The sequence below is a fragment of the Cupressus sempervirens genome, chromosome 5 (genome assembly GCF_028749045.1).
Source record: "Cupressus sempervirens isolate cs-2001-9-10 chromosome 5, ASM2874904v1, whole genome shotgun sequence".
Taxonomy (NCBI): domain Eukaryota; kingdom Viridiplantae; phylum Streptophyta; class Pinopsida; order Cupressales; family Cupressaceae; genus Cupressus; species Cupressus sempervirens.
In genome coordinates, this window is record NC_143122.1 from 529,523,288 (window position 1) to 529,545,320 (window position 22,033).

General features: G+C 34.1%; 1 protein-coding gene across 4 annotated transcripts in view; it reads left to right on the plus strand.

Annotated features, from left to right (window-relative positions):
• The window catches only part of LOC149557031 (RNA-binding (RRM/RBD/RNP motifs) family protein), a 229,235-nt gene that overhangs the window by 20,996 nt on the left and 186,206 nt on the right, over positions 1 to 22,033 (plus strand). For all 4 annotated transcript variants that reach the window (XM_089831683.1, XM_089831681.1, XM_089831684.1 and 1 more), the window contains exons 2-4: positions 3,512 to 3,627; positions 18,975 to 19,035; positions 19,195 to 19,231. In XM_089831683.1, coding sequence (XP_089687809.1) covers positions 3,517 to 3,627; positions 18,975 to 19,035; positions 19,195 to 19,231 — 209 coding nt within the window. In that variant the 5' untranslated portion in view covers positions 3,512 to 3,516. The remainder of the gene's footprint in view (positions 1 to 3,511; positions 3,628 to 18,974; positions 19,036 to 19,194; positions 19,232 to 22,033) is intronic.

A 22,033-nucleotide genomic window follows, 5' to 3' on the forward strand; every position in this document is an offset into this window, starting at 1 on the left:
TGAGAAGAGAGTCCAGCTGTAAACAAAATGAGAAGAATGAGCAATGAATGGCCTCTTTTAGGGTTTTGGGGAAAAATGTAGCAAAAATATATTAAAAAAATCAACTAAACGCATGTTTTTAAAAGTCAATTGATTGGACATTAAAATATTCTGGATGCTTTGCAGATGCGTTCGGATGCTGTCTTGGTTCTCTCCAGATGCTCTTAGACACATCTCGTGTGCATCCTTAGGTGCTCGATGAGCTTTCTGTGCAAATCAGTGCAAGATCCAAACACATTCAAGCCTCCTAACTCACCTGAACCAGCATCCAGTGATTTCTTGGACGCATTGGTATCTTAGCGTTTAACAAGTCATTTCATTGCCCATTTGTACTCTAGACAGGAAATATGGCAAGTGTAATGAGAATCATAGTTCAAGGACTCTTTTGATTCACCTTGTACTCTTTGTTCTCACCTCCTACTCAGAAAGACTTGTGACTACATGAGTGAATTGAGTTAACTCACCATCGAATTGTGAGCCGAGTCTAGGCGAGTCAATCCCTCAAACTCTTGAGTTTTTGTACTTGACTTGACCATAGTTTGATATCAAGACTCCAAAATCTTTACAAGTGACTCTCGATGCTGTCTTGAAATGGACAAGCAACCTTAAAACATGTTTTTTCCCTCGCTTTTGTTATTTGTTATTGCTTGAAAAAGGTTTGTAAGGTTTTAAATCATAGTTCCTAGACTCTCATGGACTCATTGAGTCATAGTGAATTTCGAGTTGAGTGACCCTGGTCGAGTCCTATGGGCCTCGGACTCTTTAGGATCTTGACCTAGACAAAACTCCCTAGAAACCTAGTTTTTGCCAAGTCTTGCTGAGTTTTTGCTGAGTCCTGCCAAGTTTTTGCGGAGTTTCGAGTCGGGTCAGCCTTGTTAGTCCATCCCTGATTTTGAGTCTGGGAACTATGCTTTAAACTGATTATGAATCACAAAATTTCAAATATTGAGTGTTTGGAGATCATACGACATGCGTACTATTTCAATAATGGTTCTTATGTTCTCTAAAGGCATGATTACTCTCTTATTGTTTCTTTTGTAAAACTAGTTTTGTCCTTTTGCCAAGTCCTTTTCCAAGTTTTTGACGAATCTGAGTCCAAGACCAATCTTTTGGGCTGCGAAGTTTGAGGGTGTTTGAGTTTTCCAACAATGATGAAAAGTTGAGTCGGGTGGTGATGACGGTCCTAAGTCACAAGGTTTGAGTTTGAATTCAGGAACCATAAAATTCAGATGAAGTTCGACAAGGTAAAAAGTTTGAAAAAAATTCGACATTAAATTTGCCTTTGTATAATTTATTTATTTTAAAATATAAGTAATATAGCTACTAAATTATCAAATAATTTAACATAGCTAAATAGATTAGAAATCATTACATGTATACAAGAATATAAATATAAGCCACAACGCCCATAAAAATCGCAATCACAAATATTTATTAAAAGGATATTTAAAATTAAACATAATTTTGAATAAAATAAAAGTACTAAATTAAATTTTATTTAAAAATTAAAATTAGTTAAACAAATTTTAAAATATTTATAATTTTTTTTTTGATTGGTAAATGACTGAAGCGTAGATTAATAATTGTTGTTTATTGTAATTAATTTTTTTTGTGTTAAGCGAATTCAAACCCAAGACCTCCCGCATGAGAGGCTCACAAGTTACTGTTGTGTTGTAGGCTCTTGCCTAAAATATTTATAAATTGACTAGACAATTATTTTAATCTAAATTCAAATTTTGTTAAATTCATATATTACTAACTAATGTATAGAAATATAACAAAATATTAAAATTTAATAATGAAATGTTAATATTAAAATTTAATAATGAAATGTTTATATTGAACATTAATACAAAATAAATAAAATATTATTTTATATCATTATAAACATAGAATAAATATAAGCCACAACGCACATAAAAAATCGCAATCACAAATATTTATTAAAAGTATATTTAAAATTAAACATAATTTAGAATAAAATAAAAGCACTATATTAAATTTTATTTAAAAATTAAAATAAACTAAACAAATTTTAAAATATTTATAAATTGACTAGACAATTATTTTAGTTTAAATTCAAATTTTGTTAAATTCATATATTACTAACTAATGTATAGAAATACAACAAAATATTAAAATTTAATAATTAAATGTTAATACTAAAATTTAATAATGAAATGTTTATATTGAACATTAATACAAAATAAATAAAACATTATTTTATATCATTATAAACATAGAATAAAAAGTACTCTTAAATGTTTTTATAAAACAACCCTAAAAATTAAACTCTAGAAAAAATCTAATTCCACATTTGAAGTTGCAAATTGACAGAAGCAGTGACTAGTTTGTAGTGGTTGGAGCTTGAAGTTTAGGTAATACATTTCCGTATGAATTTAAGCCAAATGAAAAGGATTTTTTTGGGGTTTTTAAAATTTCGTAGAATTTGAAATTTCATTCATGGAATTTGCCAAACCTTGTGACATAAAACCATTAAATCATTGCACTTGAAGAACTTAAGGAGACAATAAAATACCTTTAGTAGAAGTTTTGTTCTCAAAGGGTGCAAGATACCAATATTAAGATAACTCCAATGGCATGCTTGAAGAAGATTTGGTTTATAGTATATCAATGACCTCTAAGTTGTTGAGATGGTTATGTTTCTTCCCGTGACTTTGTTAGAAATTTGTTCAATGCTCCCCTCAGGATCCGTGACAAGGGCTTAACCGCCTCCTATGTACTATAAGTTGAGTGGTTGTATCGGGCATTGACAGATCGGTCTTTTGGTGCAACGACAACCCCATTCTAACAAGTGGTATCAGAGATTGGTCACAGGTTTGAATCCTTAGACCCTTGGGTAATGCTGAGGGGGAGATTGTTATAAATTTGTTCAGTGCTCCCCTCGGCATTTGTGACAAGGGCTTAACCGCCTCCTGTGTATTATAAGTTGAGTGGTTGTATTGGGCATTGACAGATCAGTCTTTTGGTGCAACGACAACCCAATACTAACAGACATTTAGGAGCTTCCAGTGTGGATTTTAGTACAACGTAGGTTCAGAATGTATGGGTATACAACTTTATTATAGTGTGGTAAAGAAAATTATTTTGAATGCCGAATCATTTTTAGATGTTTATGTGCCAAGATTAGCAGATCTGGAGAGCAATTAAACAGCCCATTTAAAGGCTGTTGTTTAAAACGTGAGCTTGTCTGACCTCTGTTTTTTTTGGTTAGCTCTGTTGATTGTGATATTTCATGTTAGTCAGAAGGATGGTGCAATCTAAAGTTTAAACAGTTGTGGTGTGGAGTGAATGGATAAAATGCTAATGGACATTTTCATATTTTCAATGTGTAGATATGAGTAATATTTGTATATGTTGACATGACCTGCTATTTGATGTATTTTGTTACAAAATGACATTGCATTGTATTGTATAGTTCCGATATATTTATATGATGTCTGTACAACAGGTAAAATGGGGAAGAGAAAGAGAGAGCAAAAGCTAAAAGAGAATGGAGGAGGAGATTTACATGATTTGCGCACAGTTTTCGTGAACAAGTTGCCGTATTCTTTCACTAATGCTCAGGTACTCCACTTTTCATTTTTCTCTATTTTTCATATGCATCATGGAAAAAGGTATAAAATTAGTTGCATCTACTGGAAAATCAGAAATATCTTCCAGTAGATGCAATTTGCCCACAATTTTCATATTTTTAATTTTGAGCCCACGTTCTGTTCAAGCACAAGATTCTAAATAAGAGAAATACAGTTTTAAACATTGAAGCACTCACTAGACAACAGTTCACAAGTCTTGCATCGAATAAAGGTAATCATACTCATAGCAGGAAACTGCTCAACTTTGAGATACCTTTACCTTGTTAAATTATTTGAACCTTACTCCATTCCTCATTTTCCACTGCTGGAAATCTCTTCTCAAATAACAAATTTTTATTATGTTCTGGAATGCTTCAGAATATTGACTGCTTGATTGCATTTTCCATATACATATAAACAATCATTAAGTAGGATTTCATGGATGATCTATATTTTTTATGGCTATCAATCAATCTATCTATCTATCTATCTATCCACACTCTGAAGCAGGTTGTCAAGGATGATCTATATTTTTGATGGCTATATTATTTGTCATTTAAGGAAAGTGTAAACCATTTTATCTTTTGTAGAATGATGTATGACATATTTGATCATTGACTCTGAATCTCCTTGTTTGTGAGTCCTAGACTCTTGACTGATTTTTCTATGGGAAGTTATTGACATGAACAAAATTTAAGATTAATATATGGATTAGGTAGCAATTCTTGTAATGAACCGAACTGACTCACATCAACCAAGTGAGTGTATAACTATTTGAATGCTTTGTGGAATTGTGAAATTGCATACCAACCCAAATTACAAGGAAAAATGGAAGCCAATAATATATGACGAACAGTGCCAGCCTCCAAACATGATGAAATTATTGATTGCAATTTATTATTTCTCAGTACAATTCCACTATCATTTTGCATACACAACTAATACCCGTACAAGGATAAGTCCCAATGAGCAATTTCTGCTAACAAAAATTGCCCTTACACAATAACTTTGCAGAATACAAATCAATTAATACTCCCAATGAGAAGAGTAAACCTGGTAATGACTGGAGATGTTCACACGTTATTCTGGGAGAGGTCCATTCAACACTCCCAATGAATGCAGGGCTGTAGAAGTATTGTGCCGACCTCTGAGATTCCCACACAGCCTGTATATGTGAGAACCCCACCTTCCTAAATGCAGATGCAGCCTTACAAGTAATCTGCAGGCTTCCAACATCAACCTGCAAGCTCAAATAATGAAACACAAGTCAAAGCTCCCAACTATGGCATTTATAAACAGGCCCGATAGGGAGACATGTCCCTATTCCAAACACCGAAACTGTTTGCCAATCACCAATGGTATAGGCCTTAAGATGTCTATGAATTTCGAGCTCCCTCTTGCAGTAGAAAAGTCACGCCTAAGCACAGGAAAATAGGCGTCCAATACAGGAAGAAACAACAGAAATATATGTCAACCCAATCGTCCAATAAAGAAGTAAAAAGCCCTCACTGATTTAGCAGACTGATGAGCGATGATTTGCAGATGGCTCACGTTGTTTCTCAAAGTCTAAACCCCCGCACTGAAATACCCGAGCTGGACACCCAATTCAGTGATAAACTAATCCCAATGATGATCGGTTTCCCAAACAGATATCTCCAGCAAATTCAGTGCAATTCTCAGCACTAAACTCTTCTCAGTTACAGTCCATACAGTAGAGAAGGCTACTTCTATCCTAACTCCAATGATTTAACAGACACCCTAGAGAATCTCTACCCTAGTCCATCAGTAGTTACAGTCCGTACACTGGATGCCCTAGAGACTCTCTACCCTAGGCCCAGGAACAAATATACCATCCCTCTTTGTCTAATGTGGCCCACGCAATCGATATGAGGAGGGTACCAAATTGGGTGTCCTATAATCGTTACCCTTAATCTTGCTACTTCTATCCTAATTCCAATGATTGAACATCCTTAATGCACTTGTTTACCATGATAGAGGTCATGGAGAGTATTCACAATAGGGTGCCTAAAATGTCCATCCTTCTAATCCCAAATAGTACCCGTTGTACCCCCTTGTCCCCATGGTATTCCTTGGCCATATACCATGAGGTGACATGCTTAGAAGGTGACCCCATCACCATTCCTCTGTTTGTAATCCCTCTTTCCCAACTCCATAGCTGATTGCATTAGTCAGAGTATATAAATATGCATAACATCTTATACTCATTTCCTATATTAAACCATTACTGAATCAACAATATATTTGATACTATGATGGATAATCATAAAATGCAGCTAATTTCAAAGGTATATAGGTGTACATGGAATTATCCTATTATGTATGGAAACCATACCACAATATACACTTAGCATTGTATGTCCACAATATATAATTCATACTATAAGTATGTTTGCCTCTCTTACGGTTCAATCCTCTTATCTCATTTGATGCTTCCATTAAAAAAATTTCTGCCTTATATAGCCATTGGGAGGGAAGACAATGCAACCTAAGAAGGGTGTCTTCTCAAACTAACCATTGCCTCTTCAAACTAATTACATGTCTCTTCATTGGTATTGTGGCTATTGCTTAATGATTGGTTAAGGACTTAAGATCATTGACAGCAAGGGAATATTGTGGAAGATGAATAATTCAATTGGCTTTATAATTAATGAAACAATTTCTAGTAATATATATCTGCCTTTACCCATTCAGATCTGTTGTCTAGCTCAAAACCTCACTTCCTCCATTGGTGCGCTTGATCAATACAAATCGTGAGAAATGATGGAAGCTTCATTCTGCAACTATTACTTCAATTGATATCAGATTATTGGCGTGGATGTGAAGGCATGTTTTACCATGGCAGAAATTGTGAAGTCTGTAAGAGACTACCCCAGTTGGCCACTAAATTTTTACACCAAGAGACTACCCTAGTTGGCCACTAAATTTTTACACCAACTCTACAAAGGAAAGTTATCAAACAATTTACATTCAATCTATTCCTTTTGTTTACCAAATTATTTGAGATTCTGATATGCGAGTCAACAACGATTTCCAAAACTCAGTCTTGTATTGCACTTAGAAGCTATAGCAAGACATAGAACACCAAATACTTAATCATTTTGTACCAAAATTCCTAGACTCGAACTCAACTTGGACTTAGAAAGGCAGACACTAATTGTGACTCGGCAAACCAACTTGTCAAAGTGAGAAACCCTTGAACTTCATATATTTTTAAAGGTTTAAAACTTGTTTCATGCATCCATCATTGGATAAAGCTTAAATATTCAATAACATCATCAAGTTGAAGCTAATTTGATCATATACATAAATATACATTGATCACATAAGTACAAACCGAAATTAATACATTGACGAATATTAATACACTGACAGATAACCAATATTATCAAACACAACAATAGGCTTTTTATGCCGACCATATCATCCCTCCGCCTGAAAAAAAAAAGAAATGAAAAAGAAAGGAGGAATAAGTTGTCTTCCAGATGACAAGTATACATCAAGTAATAACTAGGAAGATTGATGACAAGAGTGTAGATAATGAATCATATTGTGCAAACTCAAAGTTGCAGTGTGCTTCAAATATAAAATGGGGGTTTTGAAGTAATACCCCTAGTGGGGTCACGGGCAGCGCTCCTTGCAAGGGTCTGGGATAGTGCCTCCGACAAGGTCAAGGGGCACGACCCTTTGCAGGGGCTTGGGGGCAGTGCTCTGTGTTGGTTCCCAACCGCAGATTGGAATCCTATGAGTCTTGCTAACTCGATGTTGGGATATCCAACCGGTTATGGCCAACTTGACGAGACCGATCAATTTGATCCGAGTCTTTTGCACTTCTAGCTCTGCAAGGCCAAGGCAGGTATACCTATCCTAAACAAATCACTCAAGTCCAAGATACTTATAGCAGATCGATTAGAATTTGAATGTAATGAAAGTTTCTCTATATGGCAAGGATTACATAAAACTTTTAAACTTGCAAATTACAAATATAGAACAAAAGTAAATGATTATACAATTATGAGTGTTTCAAATAAATAACAATTATGAATTATTGCAACAAATGAATATATTAATTCTTCAAAGGAAAGATATGAAATAATTGCTAGTGTATGGATTATGAATTATGAATAAGATAAAGACTAGTGTTGAAGGACGATAGGGTCAGTATTATAAGTTTAAAACGTACAACTTTATAAAATTCTACGTACATCAATTATAAACAATTTAGTAATCAAGATGTGACGGATCAAATATATGGATGCAATTTTAAAATAGTCTAGAATGTATTTTAACTCCTATGGTTGGGAGATAAACCAGACATAGATATAGGAACAATTAAATATTTCACTATATCTATGATGTTCAATTTTAACATGCTATGATTGACTATTCCACTTATCTATCATATAAATTATTTATAGAACTTAAAAATAATTATAAAGGACAAAACTCTATAATATTTCCAACTTTGTTATATAAAATAAATAATTATGCTTATTGATCATGCCGGAAATTAAATTGCAATAAAGACGCTCCTTACAGCTGATCCATCCACCGCAAATTTACCCGAGGATCGCATCATTTTTTATCCAGTAATCCAAATCCACGAGCTTTGCTCAATCATTCAATTTTCGCTAATAAAGAAACATAATATATCAAATGTGCATATATATTCTTACCATGTAAAAAATTTAGGAATTGTATATGTATATGAATTGAATATGATTTTACATCTCCTATTTATAAACTATGAAAAGGTGCGTAAGGGAATAGTCGCATCCTTTCAGCTCCAAATCCCTTTTATAATTGACCTGCCCAATAATCCCATAACATTGCTAATTTTACAACTATAACAAACTAAAACATAAATATAGCAAACCATCGATTATTTCAGAGAAGAAGCATGGGGACTCTCGCGCGGTAATAGAAACAATTGGTGGTGCATCTCATAATCTGGAAGTCATATTTATTCATTTTGGGCGCAATATTTTATCTTCTGCTCCTTCCTTGAGGACTCTTAAACCAAAATGTCCACAACCAAGCATATTGGGAGTTCCATCTTCTTCATATGCACAAATTCTTTCTCCTTCACACCTGCAGAAAAAATCAGAAAATTAGTATCAACCAAGATTTATATCGGTAAATCAAATGAACCAAAATCCAAGTGCTTTCTCCTAGAATAGCTATCTTTCATCATCGACGTTTACAATTAATCAAATACAACCAAGGTTTGATGCTATTGGAGTCATGCTGGCTTCAGTTTCAGAGAGGAAAGTTGTAATGAAATTTGTGCCAACAAATGAATTGAATAGATGAAGTTGAGGCTTCCACCCTTTTTGGCTCCATAATTTTTACCCATGCTTCATCTTTCCTTGTGTGTCTAGAAGCATACGATATCTTCTTTTGGAGTTTCCAAGACTTCTTCTTTGCTTCCCACTTCTAGTACCCATCGATGCAATGTCCATGCTTGTGCAATATCGTCACTCAGATAGAAAATAAATTCATCAATTTTTGAACATTCTCAAGGAAGGAAGGATAATCAAAGTTTTCCTCATTCGCTTTGTGCATATTTGATGGCGTTGACAAGTTTGACATGGGCACATGGTATCTCCGTGAAGTTGCAGGTCTTAATCTCCACGCTCAGGCTTTTACTTCTGATTAACAAGATATATGACTGGCTTTATCTGTATACTTCTATATCCATGATCTGTGATAATTATTTTCTAGTATACATTACCAATGTTCTGACTGTGGCATACAAAATTTGATATCATTGCTCATCATATTTATCTTCAGCCATACAAACATCATTTTATGTTCATAATATCACTATATAGTTGTTGCTGTATATAAAACCTTTACATCTGTGCCATATTTATCTTGATGGGCTGCAACTGTAATTGAACGTTGTTAATATATGACAACTTTTCTCATTTAATAATTCATAAATGGAGGCCCAAAATTTTGTGAAAATTTGGGCTCCATTAGTGGCTCTTGTTGGGGACATATGCCCCTTGGTGGCATGATGAGATTCCAGGTATCTCTGGAGGAGCAGACTGAGCATCCATGATGCAGTACGAGATTGGGTGGCCCCAGGCCCCCAAAAAAATGAATACTGATTCTTTCCTCTATCAAACACCCGATTCTGATCATGCAACACTTTGGATTTCTTGCATATGATATCACATCGTTCCTTAGTAAAATCTGATCTGTTAGCAAATAGAAAACAATCATTGAAAGACATGTGCTTTTCTTTCATCGTTTGTTTAGGATTAGAATTTACCTTTGCCTAATAAATGTGATCATCTGAAAAGTAATAAATTTCATTATCATTTAATCCAAGCATCTGATCTTTTGCTTCACTCATTTGATTAGTATACAAAAAATCCTCAAAAGAATTATGGTGAAAACTTAAAAGCATTTCCTTAAGCATACTCGTGAAAACTTAAAAGCATTTCCTTAAGCATACTCTTAACAAATATTATCACAGAGCCTTCAGGGATACTTACCTCAGTGCGCTGCTTATACTTCATAATTGTATCAAATGCATTGCCCTTATGGGCAATACTTTCTGAATGTGCTCCATCAATGCAGTCTTTAGTATCTGACTTTTGTTTAGCCTTTGATAAGTTATCAGGTGCACTACAGACCTTATTGAATGGAAGATCCTTATAGTCACGTGTTTGACAATTTATTCAAGCATCTGGATTAGTTGTTTTTGCAAAATTTTCTTGATCTCCATACTCTAGATGTTGTTCCCTATCACAAGAAGGCTTTTAGAATTGCTCATATTAAAAAACTATTACTCCCCTTTTATCAAAGATCTGATCAAATATGACACTTGGAGAATTTTCAGAACCATGTTCATATGACTGTAGTTCTTGCTCATAGGATGAACTGATAAATGTTTCACCTTCTTGATGCACATCATGAGTTTTATTAACTTCAAAGCTGTCATCAGACCTGCTATTCTCAGTATGATGGACTTGATTGCATAAAATACCTCTTCAAAAAATGGATTTAAAAATATAGAGACCTCAGGTATACTTCTAGGAGAGTTTTCATCAGGCTCTTTAGGTGTTCCATATATAACATCAGTAGCTAGCACATCCTTACCAAAATGGTTCTTCTGATAATCATTATCGATTCCATCTAGACACCATGGTTCATATTTGGAGGGGACTTCTTGATGTTGCTCATGGACTTGTCTATGCAAATGATCTTCAAATGTTTCATCCTCTTGATGTTGATCTGGATCTTAATCAAAAACTAAATCATTAGTTAGTTTAATTTTGATAGCAAAAATTTTGAACATGTTTTTTGATATACATTTGATATTCTGTTTCAAGCAAATTTGAGATTATTTCTACGCTAAGAAGATCATCTTCCCTATAATCATTGGTATCAGATACTTCCAAGCAAGTTTCGCCATTGAAGGATTCTTTATTAGAATGTCCAAAGATTTCTTCTTTGTTTAAATCTGAAACATCATTGATTCTTGTCTCACTTCAATGTAATTTTCTTCATTTCTATCACCTTCCTCTAATACTTGAAAAAGAAGCTTCATGTCAGGGTCATCTGGCGAGATTTCTAACTCATGAAACTTTCTTATGAATTCCTTTCGTGGAGGGATAGTTTTGGAAGGGATTTCCTGAAAAATATTTAGCATCCTTATGAGTAAGTGTGCGGAAGATTCTCCTTCAAATCTTTCTAGGCTGAAAAATGCATCGAGTGGAGACCTGTTAGGGTCCTCATCCATGTTGCAGATTTGGTTTTCATCTTGTTCATAACACATGTTATCTTCTTCACTTGCATCATGAAACTCAAATAAGAACCATTGCTCAAATTCCCTCCAAGATGAGATACACTGTGTAGGCAATAAGTCAAATGCCTCCATCGCAAAATTTTCCAAGGTTTTGACAAAAAGCTTCATTGCAGGACTTTCCATATCCACTTTGTATGCATGTAAGAATCCGTACGAAGCATTCAAATGATTGAGCGCACATTCATTGCCATCTCCATAGAATTTGGGTGCAATAAGTGAGAGTCTTAAATATAAACCATTAGGATCATATTTGAATCTTCCCAGGTCTAGTGGTCTATCTTCACTTGGAAGAAATTGTTTCCTTTATTTTTGGTTGGAACATTTTGCAATAACAATGTCCTCTCCTTCAAGAATAAGAAAAATACATCTCTCTGAGTCACTTCCCTCAGCAGAGTCACTAAAGATCCAGGCACTTCTTTTGTTGAAGTACCAATCAAAATACAATAGGGTCGCCACCTCCAAATGGAGGAAATAAATCGTCTTAAGAATTTGAGTTCTTCTTGCCAGTAGAGTACACCTCATTGAACATCAAACCTATAGCAAAGGCTTGAAGAAAAGATATACAATGCTTCTACAAGATCAAATCTTCTCATAGCAAATTAGAATTTACAAAACAAAATCACAAAAGCTTGAAATTAAATGCACTTCAATAAATGTAAAAACTTATTAAGATTTCAAATATATCTAAATACTTCAACAAATCAAATAGACTTTAATTCTTACTAGTTTGAAATAGGAGACTCTTAGGGTTTGTTTTGCAACTCCCTAGTAGAGTCGCCAATCTGTTGGTTCTCAAAACTTCACATTGGAAATCCAAGAGCCTGCCACTTCTCTGATAGGATTCCACAATCTGTTTTAGCCAATGAATGAGATTCACCTTGATTCCCCATGGAACTTTGGTACAAGTTGTGAAAGTTTTGGAAATAGCTTGTTAGGTTCATAATCAAAATTGCTGAAATCCAATAGCTTGATGCCACCTGGAATAAAAGGCTTTCTTTGAAATGATCGATAAATTTGAAAAAACTATCCACCATCTCCTTTTGAATCTTCTCTCTCAGCAGAGCTACCAATTGAAAACTTATTGAATAGAGTTGCCACCTCCTTTGAGGAATGTGTTGATCTTCTGGGTTCTCACTTCTAGCAGAGTACGCTTCCAATCAAATTGATAGAAATACTTAACGATTTTGGTCCCACAAAATCTGAAACTCTGGATAACTGCACAACACTTTTGGGGAACAACTCTCCCCAATAGAGTCACCAATTTGTTGGTTTTCAAAACTGCAGATTGGAATCTTACGAGTCTTGCCAACTCGATGCTAGGATATCCCACCGGTTATGGACAACTTGACAAGACCAATCAATCGATCCGAGTCTTCTACACTTCTAGCTTTGCAAGGCCAAGGTGGGTATACTATCTTGAACAAATTACTCAAGTCCAAGATATTTATAGTAGATCAGTTAGAATTTGAATGTAATGAAAGTTTCCCAAATGGAAAAGGATTACAAAAAGGTTTTAAAGTTGCAAATTACGAATTAAGAACAAAAGTAAATGATTATACAAATATGAGTGTTTTTAAATAAAGAATAATTATGAATTATTGCAACAAATGAATATAATAATTCTTCAAAGGAAAGATATGAAATAATTGCCAGCGTATGGATTATTAATTATGAATAACATAAAGACCAGTGTCGAAGGGCAATAGAGTCAGTATTATTAGTTTAAAACATACAACTTTATAAAATTCTACACACATCAATTATAAACAATTTAGTGATCAAGATGCGATGGATCAAATATATGGACACAATTTTAAAAAAGTCTAGAATGTATTTTAACTCCTATGGTTGGGAGACAAACCAGACACAAATATAGAAATAATTAAATTAATTACTATATCTATGATGTTCGATTTTAAAATGCTATAATTGACCCTGTCCACTTACCTATCATATAAATTATTTATAGAATTTAAAAATAATTATAAAGGACGAATCTCTATTATTTAAAATAAATAATTATGCTTACTGATCATGCTGGAAATAAAATTGCAATAAAGACATTTCGTACGGATGATCCATCCATTGCAAATTTATCCGAGGGACGCATAATTTTTTATCCAGTAATCCAAATCCACAAGTTTTGCTCAATCATTCAATTTTTGCCAATATATACAGGAGTTATATATGTATAATACATGAGTTATTATTGAAATCTAGCCATTTCTTAATCACCCATTATAGCCCCTTAAGAGATATTAGTATACTTTGCCATTCCTTAATCATCTTCTATAGCCCCTTAAGAGGATAGGTTGGTGTTGTGTAGGGAGAGGTGGAATAAAATCTCACAAGATAGGTGAATCCCAAGATGGGATTTGAATAAAGTCTTGAAGCCTTGAGGGAGCCTAGTTGTGGATAATACACACACACACACACATTAGGAGGAGGGATCAATAGGGAATGCAATTGGAAACTTATCTCTTCTTTTAATCCATAATGATCAATATCAAATAGAGAATAAGACATTCATTCAATTGGAATAAGAGATTACACACACACACACACACACACACACACACACACACTCTCATTAGAAGGAGGGATCAATAGGGAATGCAATTACACACACACACACTCATCATAAGGAGGGATCAATCTTCTTTTAATCCATAATGATCAATATCAAAGAATAGAGAATAAGACATTCATTCAATTGGAATAAGAGATCACGCACACACGCACGCACGCACACGCACACACGCACGCACACACACACACACACACCAGAAGGAGGGATCAATAGGGAATGCAATTGGAAACTTATCTCTTCTTTTAATCCATAATGATCAATATCAAAGAATAGAGAATAAGACATTCATTCAATTGGAATAAGAGATAGATATGTGAATATAACTGGCAGACCAGACCACTATAAGGAAAAAAAAGACTCATGTACTGATATAACGCATAATGATATGGCTGACTATGATTGGTCTTTCATTGCTACTGTTTTCTATGTATAATACAGGAGTTATTAGTGAAATCTAGCCATTTCTTAATCACCCACTATGGCCCCTTAAAAGATATTTGTATACTTTGCCATTCCTTAATCACCTTCTATAGCCCCTTAAGAGGATAGGTTGGTATTGTGTAGGGAGAGGTGGAGTAAATCCTCACAAGATAGGTGAACCCCAAGATGGGATATGAACATAGTCCTGAAGCCTTGAGGGAGCCTACTTGTGGATTTATTTCCAAGTGCCCTATGACAAGTAAATCACCCTCCTCCTTAGGGTTGATGTTTAGGAGAGAAGTAAAGAATTTGGGCTTAAATATTTTAACTATCCTATGTATTATGAATCAGTTGTTTCTGCATAGCAATGTAATTTTTTTGGAATTTTGCAGTCTCCTAGTACTTGATGGTGCCAAAAAGATGCAGGTACTGAGCACTAGTACAATGTTTTTCTAAAGATAATATATGCTAGTACAACTCTTCTTATAGCATTGTACAAAGTGTTAAATTTTAGCCCAGAAATAAAGATAAACAACAATTGGGAAGAACAAAATAGATATAAGAGGTACACATGATTATCCTGGGAAAACCCTTCCACTTGAAGGGGAAAACCCAACCACACAACAAAAATATCACTTTTATTGATAAAGAAATGTTCGAGTACAATGCTTTTGCTTGATACGATATATATACATAATAGAGACTCTTCATTAACCAATTGAAGGTCTCTTCAATTTCCAAATATAGAACTCTTCATATTTCCATACGCATGCCTCTATGCATGACTCGTGACACATGTCACTTTATATGATATTATTTATTACAAATGTCTTTTCAGATGAAGATGACCATAATGATCATAACGGTCTTATTTCCTTTTCATAAAATCAGAGATAAAAATCTCTATCACAGCTACAATCTTCAAAACTATCTCTTAGTAAGAGAGAGATTATGCTACATAGCAGTCACACATAGCTGCAGCAAAAAATGTCATTGACAAATTCTAATCACATAAAACATGTTATCTCAGCATAACATAATTCATGGAATCACTCAACATGAAAAACTTGCAAGAATCACAACCAACTTACATTGTAGATTCTCTCAATGCGATGCTGTCATGGAATCTAACACGACAAGTCTGCAAGGATCACAGTCAGCTTACATCACAGACTCTCTCAAGGTGATGTTGTCATGGAATCACTCATTAATTTCACATGAATAAGAATTCATAATCAACGAGAAGGAAAATCACAGCTGAGACTTGTTTCCAACGAGAGTCAAATTCTACAGTATCAAAACATTAACAGCTTATCTAAGAATGGCGAGGATTCCACAAGGACTCCTTCTCAATCAAGAACTACTTTGATCACCACAAAGATAGTCCATGTATCCTCCCTTTAAGGCTGAACATCTCCCTCTGGATATGTGACAACAGGCAACATCTTTATCTTGTTGCTTCCTGCAACATAGAGAGATAAACATAGAAATTAATGCTAAAGTATACACCATTTCTAGTTGAATAACAAAATTAGAATACTTATCTCTTTCACATAGACAAGTCATTTGTGTTGAACAATCACAGCTTCAATTTATGCTGCAAAACATGTATTGATATTGTATCTCTCGCCAGGCTCTGTGAGCAAGCTCTGTCCCTGAAGATAAAGCACTTCTCCATTGGTAGACTGCAGCCTGCTTCAAATCCTACCATCTTCTTGCAAGTACCATTGTCGAGAATTTTCCCTTGTGCAATAAGCTGCAATAATTTGCCTACACGTGCTAAGGAATGTAAACCAGCATAATCCTTGCTTTGGAAAACAACAAGAAATTGGGCAGCAGGATCTCTCTTAGTCACACTGGACATGGTATCTAGATACCAATCACCACTTGAACCTTTTTGTCTGAATACATGGTATCCTAGTCAACCTTTTGCACGTAATGATATAATAAGTTCATCTTTCAAGAGGTCACCTGTTAGAGAGTAAGGGGCCTTTCTGATTACAGTTTGCTTCTCAGATGCTGTGTGCACTGAAATTGAAGTCAAAAAAGTGTTAGTTTTTGGTTTTCTATTAGGATGTCCACAGAGTTAGGAAGGCATCCATATGACTTCCGGACACATCCAGATGCCCACAGATTTAAGTCAAAAAGCGTTTGTTTTTGGTTTTTTATTAGGATGTTGGCAGAGGCGTCTGAATGCATCTAGATGCTCTATGGATGCCGTCTGAAGGGCATCCAAATGGCTTTCAGACGCATTCGGATGCCTGCGGATTTAAGTCAAAAAAGTGTTTGCTTTTGGTTTTCTATTAGGATGTTCGTGGATGCATTCAGATGCCCAGCAGATGCTGTCCAGAAGACATCTGGATGGCTTCCAGACGCGTTTGGATGCCCTCCACAGTGCATCGCCTCGCCTCCACATGCCTCTCTGCCTCCGCCTCCACATCTACCCCTTTGACCTGCGAATCAATATGCTAGCATGAAACCAGAAGACATACATAAGCTTCTTTTACACAAAGTTTTAATTGCTGTTATCTAACTTGCTCTGATACCATGTTAAATATTAGCCTACAAATAAAGATAACAATTAGGAAGAACAAAATAGATACAAGAGACGCATAAGATTATCCTGGAAAAAACCCTTCCACTTGAAGGGAACCTAGTGATACAACAAAAATATCACTTTTATTGATAAAGAAATGTTTGAGTACAATGCTTTTGCTTGATACAATATATACACATAAGAAAGACACTTTTCATTAACCAACTGAAGGTCACTTCAATTTCCAAATATACAACTCTTCATATTTCCATACACATGCCTCTGCGCATGACTCATGAATGTCACTTATATAATTTATTATCACAAATTTCTTTTTCAGCTGAAGATGACCATAAGGATCATATCGGTCATATTTCTATTGCATAAAATCAGAGATAAAGATTTCTATAGACAATCTTCAACACAAAGCACTATACTATGATGTTCTTTAAGCACAATAGATAATTCATTTCAAAACTTTCTTTCCTCATGTGATAAAAAGGTGCTCCTCAATTTTTTTCTATATAGAACAACTTTTCATTTTCCTCAAAAACAATGATTGAATTGAACTGTACTGTACAATCTCCCTATAAATACCATGCTAATTTTCAGGTTTTTACGGTTCTTGGTCTCTATGTATGCAATAGTATTATGGTAGACTTGAAACTTTTCTGATGTATGCCAAGAAATGTGCTAGATGCACAATGAAAACAAATAACATTCTACCATGCAACCAATTTTGTCAGCTTTTGGAAATCCAATTAGAATGAAAAAAAAAAAAAAAATCCAACAATCTAGAACCTTCTGGGTGCAGTGCTGAGCTTGCAGTTGTTATACCATTGACCAAAATGACCTGCAGAATAGATGACTATAAACTCTACCACTTCCAAAATTGAGTGAGGAGCTAATCTAAGACATAATAAGCTTTATACCATGTAAGATTTGTGAAACAAAATCTGCCACGATCACATGCCTTAAGAAACTAGTTACAACTATCAAAAGCTCGAACACTGATAAGATTTTAATAAGAAGAATGGCTATTCATCCAATATGAGATTGTGTAAAGATATATGGCAATGGGAAATCATTAATTAAAAATGCAAAGGGAGAAGGAGATGGACATCTCACCCTTAGAAAGTGTAACTCAAAGGATATGAGAAGGCACCTTGACATTCAAATAGAGAAATTGTACCTTGTATGGAAGAGTGTGACACCTATTACACCCAAAACTCAGCCTACGTAATAACCTATCTAAGCGAGCAGAACTAGAAGTGTAGGAAAATAAATAGCAAAGCATAATAAATTGCAAAACTACAAAAAACCTTTTTTAGCATTTGATATCCAAATTTCAAACTTCATATATGGCTAGAAAGTAGAGCTTCTTTTTCTCACTAACATGGTTTTCAGGTCTTTTGGGCTTTAAATGATTGAATCAAAATTAGATCTATTCATAAAACAGTCACCAGTATAATAATCAGCAATTATTTGAGCTAGGTAACTATTTAATTTCTTTTGGTGGCGTTCATCCACAATGTGTGCTACTGACTTGGTACAATAACTATTTCTGATTTATATGAACACAACAAACAATATACTAAACAACCAATTCTATGGAATAAAGAATCTAGAAGTCTACCTAATGTAGTGACATGTGCCAATATGGTCCTTCTCACGTGAAGAAAACTTTCCCTTTCACTTTGGACCAGTGTTCTGACTTCTGAAGCATAACACATTTGTGCTTTGACAATCTTCCTCTTTCTTTCATGGTTAATGGATTCATTTGAGGTTTTTATGTTTTGAGAATGCAAGAATAATATATATATATACTTCAATTAGTTTGAATTTTGCTTTATTTATATTTAGTTCATATTTCTTTCTAAATTATATTTAAGGCCTTTTGCTTGTTGCTTCTCTATATAATGAGAAAAATATACTGTTTTTGTTGCATACTAGCTAGAGGATTCCTTCAGTGAAATTGGACCCATAAGGCGGTGCTTCCTAGTGAAACCGAAAGGTACAAAACTATCAGCAAATAAACCTTCAATTGCAATTTTCTTCATTTTTTGTTTGTTTATCATTTAAACATTTTTTAACCTTAAGATTTGGCTATAAATTTAATCATCTTCAAGCTTACATATAAATCAGGTTTGCATTTCTATTTTATTTTGGACAGGATCTGATCAGCATCGTGGCTTTGGATTTGTTCAGTTGTAAGATTCATTTATTCTTACAAATCCACAATTTGTTTTATTTTTTTATAGTTTTCCTTGAAACACAATTCTAGAATTTAAAGGTGTGGATTGGCTTCCACCAATTCCAAAAATAATTATTCTGTGTGTATTGTCTTCCACTGTTTCCTTAATAATCACTACAGTAATGACAAATACTATACAGCTTCGCTGAAATATTATTCTTGAACAATGTACTATAATAAATCGACTAATAAAAAATGCAGTATATTAGTAATATGAATAGATCTTCAGTATTTTAATTGTCATCACGATAGCCATTATGAATCAGCTCTGTTGCATGAAAGGCAAAATATCTAACAAATTTAAATTAGACTTTGGAGGTTCATTAAAGTAGATAATAGATCAACTTGAAATATTTCTTTGATAGCTATACAAATGGTCTTTGGAATTTGGTCATCTGATATTTAGTATGTTAAGCTTTAGCAGTGTTAATGGGATGTAAAGCACTAATTGTATGACAAGCACATCCAATTGCCATGGATCTTCGGATTGAGTCCCATATTTATTTTGTACACTGGTATACTTTTTATATATTAGATGTTTTTAGAATGTTTAACATTGATACAATATGATCATTGGAGTACTAGAGATGTGTCTCTTACAAATGAAGCAGGCAACAAGAATTCCTAAATCAATGGGCTGCCGATTATGTTATCACCAGTTTTTGGCAGTCAATACAAAGCTATTATGTGATCATTACGTGATCATTTTGAATGTAATATATGATGCAATTATGTTAAGGGTTGTTGGTGAGTTGTTAGTTCTAAGCATCATAGAAAACACATTTTGGGTACAAGGATTGTGTAATGCCCCCTTTTAAGGAGTAGTTGTAGGTGACCACTTAGTCTATCTTATTCCTCTAGGCTAAAGTTCAACAGCAAGGGAATAAATCATCTTAATTATTTTAAGTTGTTCAATAAATTAACATTTTATGGATAGCTTATTTAATTAAATATAATCAAGCATATAAATTGAAAAATAAAACAAAATATCCAAATTTTTATTTATTTATTGAGGTTAATAAAATATTAAAAGATTGGAAATGTGAAAAGGACCCAGGAAAGTTCCTTGGGTTTCATACAAAGGTGGTTTGGAGCTCTTTTGGTTATGCTTGGTTTATTTCATCTATTATGGATTTTGGAGAGCTTTTGTGGAGCAGAAACCCTAGGACAAAAACCCTAAGGGATACTTGTTTTGGTAATGCAAGATTCTACTATAGATAGTTAACAGGTGGGGTCACTCAGATTTTGTAGTTGGATTCAAATATTGGAGATTGAAAATTTATGAAGTCTTAGTCTATGATAAATTTCAGAATTAATGGTGCATCTTGAAATGTAGGAATGTCATGATATAATGAATAATAGAAGCCGAACAAAGTATTATTAGATTCTGGGGCAATAGCATGTAATGTCCCCCACTGGGACTTGATTTACCCATAAAAAGGCCCAACTGGGGTATCGATCTTGCTTGAAAAGGGCAGTTAGTCTTTGTAACTTTTATGATCCCTACTAGGAAGCTGCCAATTCCCAATTATCAACATACATCACAATGAATTCAAATCAAATGAAATTAAAAAAACAATGAATGATTCGTAGTACATTTTACACTTAACATACTTAAGTTTCAATTCCTTACTTCTCTCCTAAACATCAACCCTAAGGAGGATGGGGATTTACTTGTGATAGGGTGCTTGAACACCAATCTACAAGTAGGCTCCCTCAAGGCTTTAGAACCCGATCCATATCCCATCTTGGGATTCCCCTACCTCAAGAGGACTCACTTTGGCTCTTTCTACTCAACACCAACCTATCCTCTTAAGGGGCTATAGCAAGTGGTTAAGGACTAGGCTACGTGTATCCTAATATCTCATGTATAATGGAATATATTTATATAACTGTAGCAATGTGTAATATTCTGGTTCTTAACAAATGAGAGAATAATCAGAGTCAGCCAAACCATTATGCATTGCATCGGTATATAAATCTACTTTTGTCTTGTAGCATTCTGATCTGCCCCTTATATTCAGATATCTATCTCTTATTCCGATTGATTGAAGTCTTATTCTCTCTTATTCAATATTGATTTTAATGAAATGAGTTTTTGATTCATGATTTAAGGAGTGTGCTTGAAACTTGTTCTTATGCCTCGTAAGTTTAAAGGGTGGCAACCTTTGAGGTGATAATTTTTTGGCGACTTGACCTGACTTGCAACCAATTTTTTTGGATATACTTTCAGGAATATTTTTAGAATATTTTTATTCAATTTTTTTCATAATTTATTCAAAAACCCTAATCTGCTTATTTTTGGTTTTCTAACCCTGAACCTGATTAGGGTTTACCGATAAATTTCAATAAAAGAAAAACATTTTTTCCTGATGTTTTTTTAGTAGGTTCATCCAATTATCAGATTTTCAGTGTGTTTTCTGTCTCAGTTTCTGAGTTTTTACTAGCTTGACCAGCAACCTTAGTTTTAGTGATGGCCTCTTGGACCTATTACAATAATAGATAAGACGTCTATTATTAGTTAATGGTTATCTTGTAAATATCTTTAGCTTTAGTTTGCTTTCGTTTTTTGCTTTCTCTGGAATAGAATGTTTCTATTCTTTACGATCGTTTCCTAAGGAAACATCGTCTCTTCCTTTTGTATAAATTGAACTTTCGGTCTCTGTTATTAATAAGCAAGTATTTACCAATTACCTCGTAATATGGTATCAGAGCTAAATACTTAAATTTTTTCGGAAAAATTTATAATTTCTTCTTG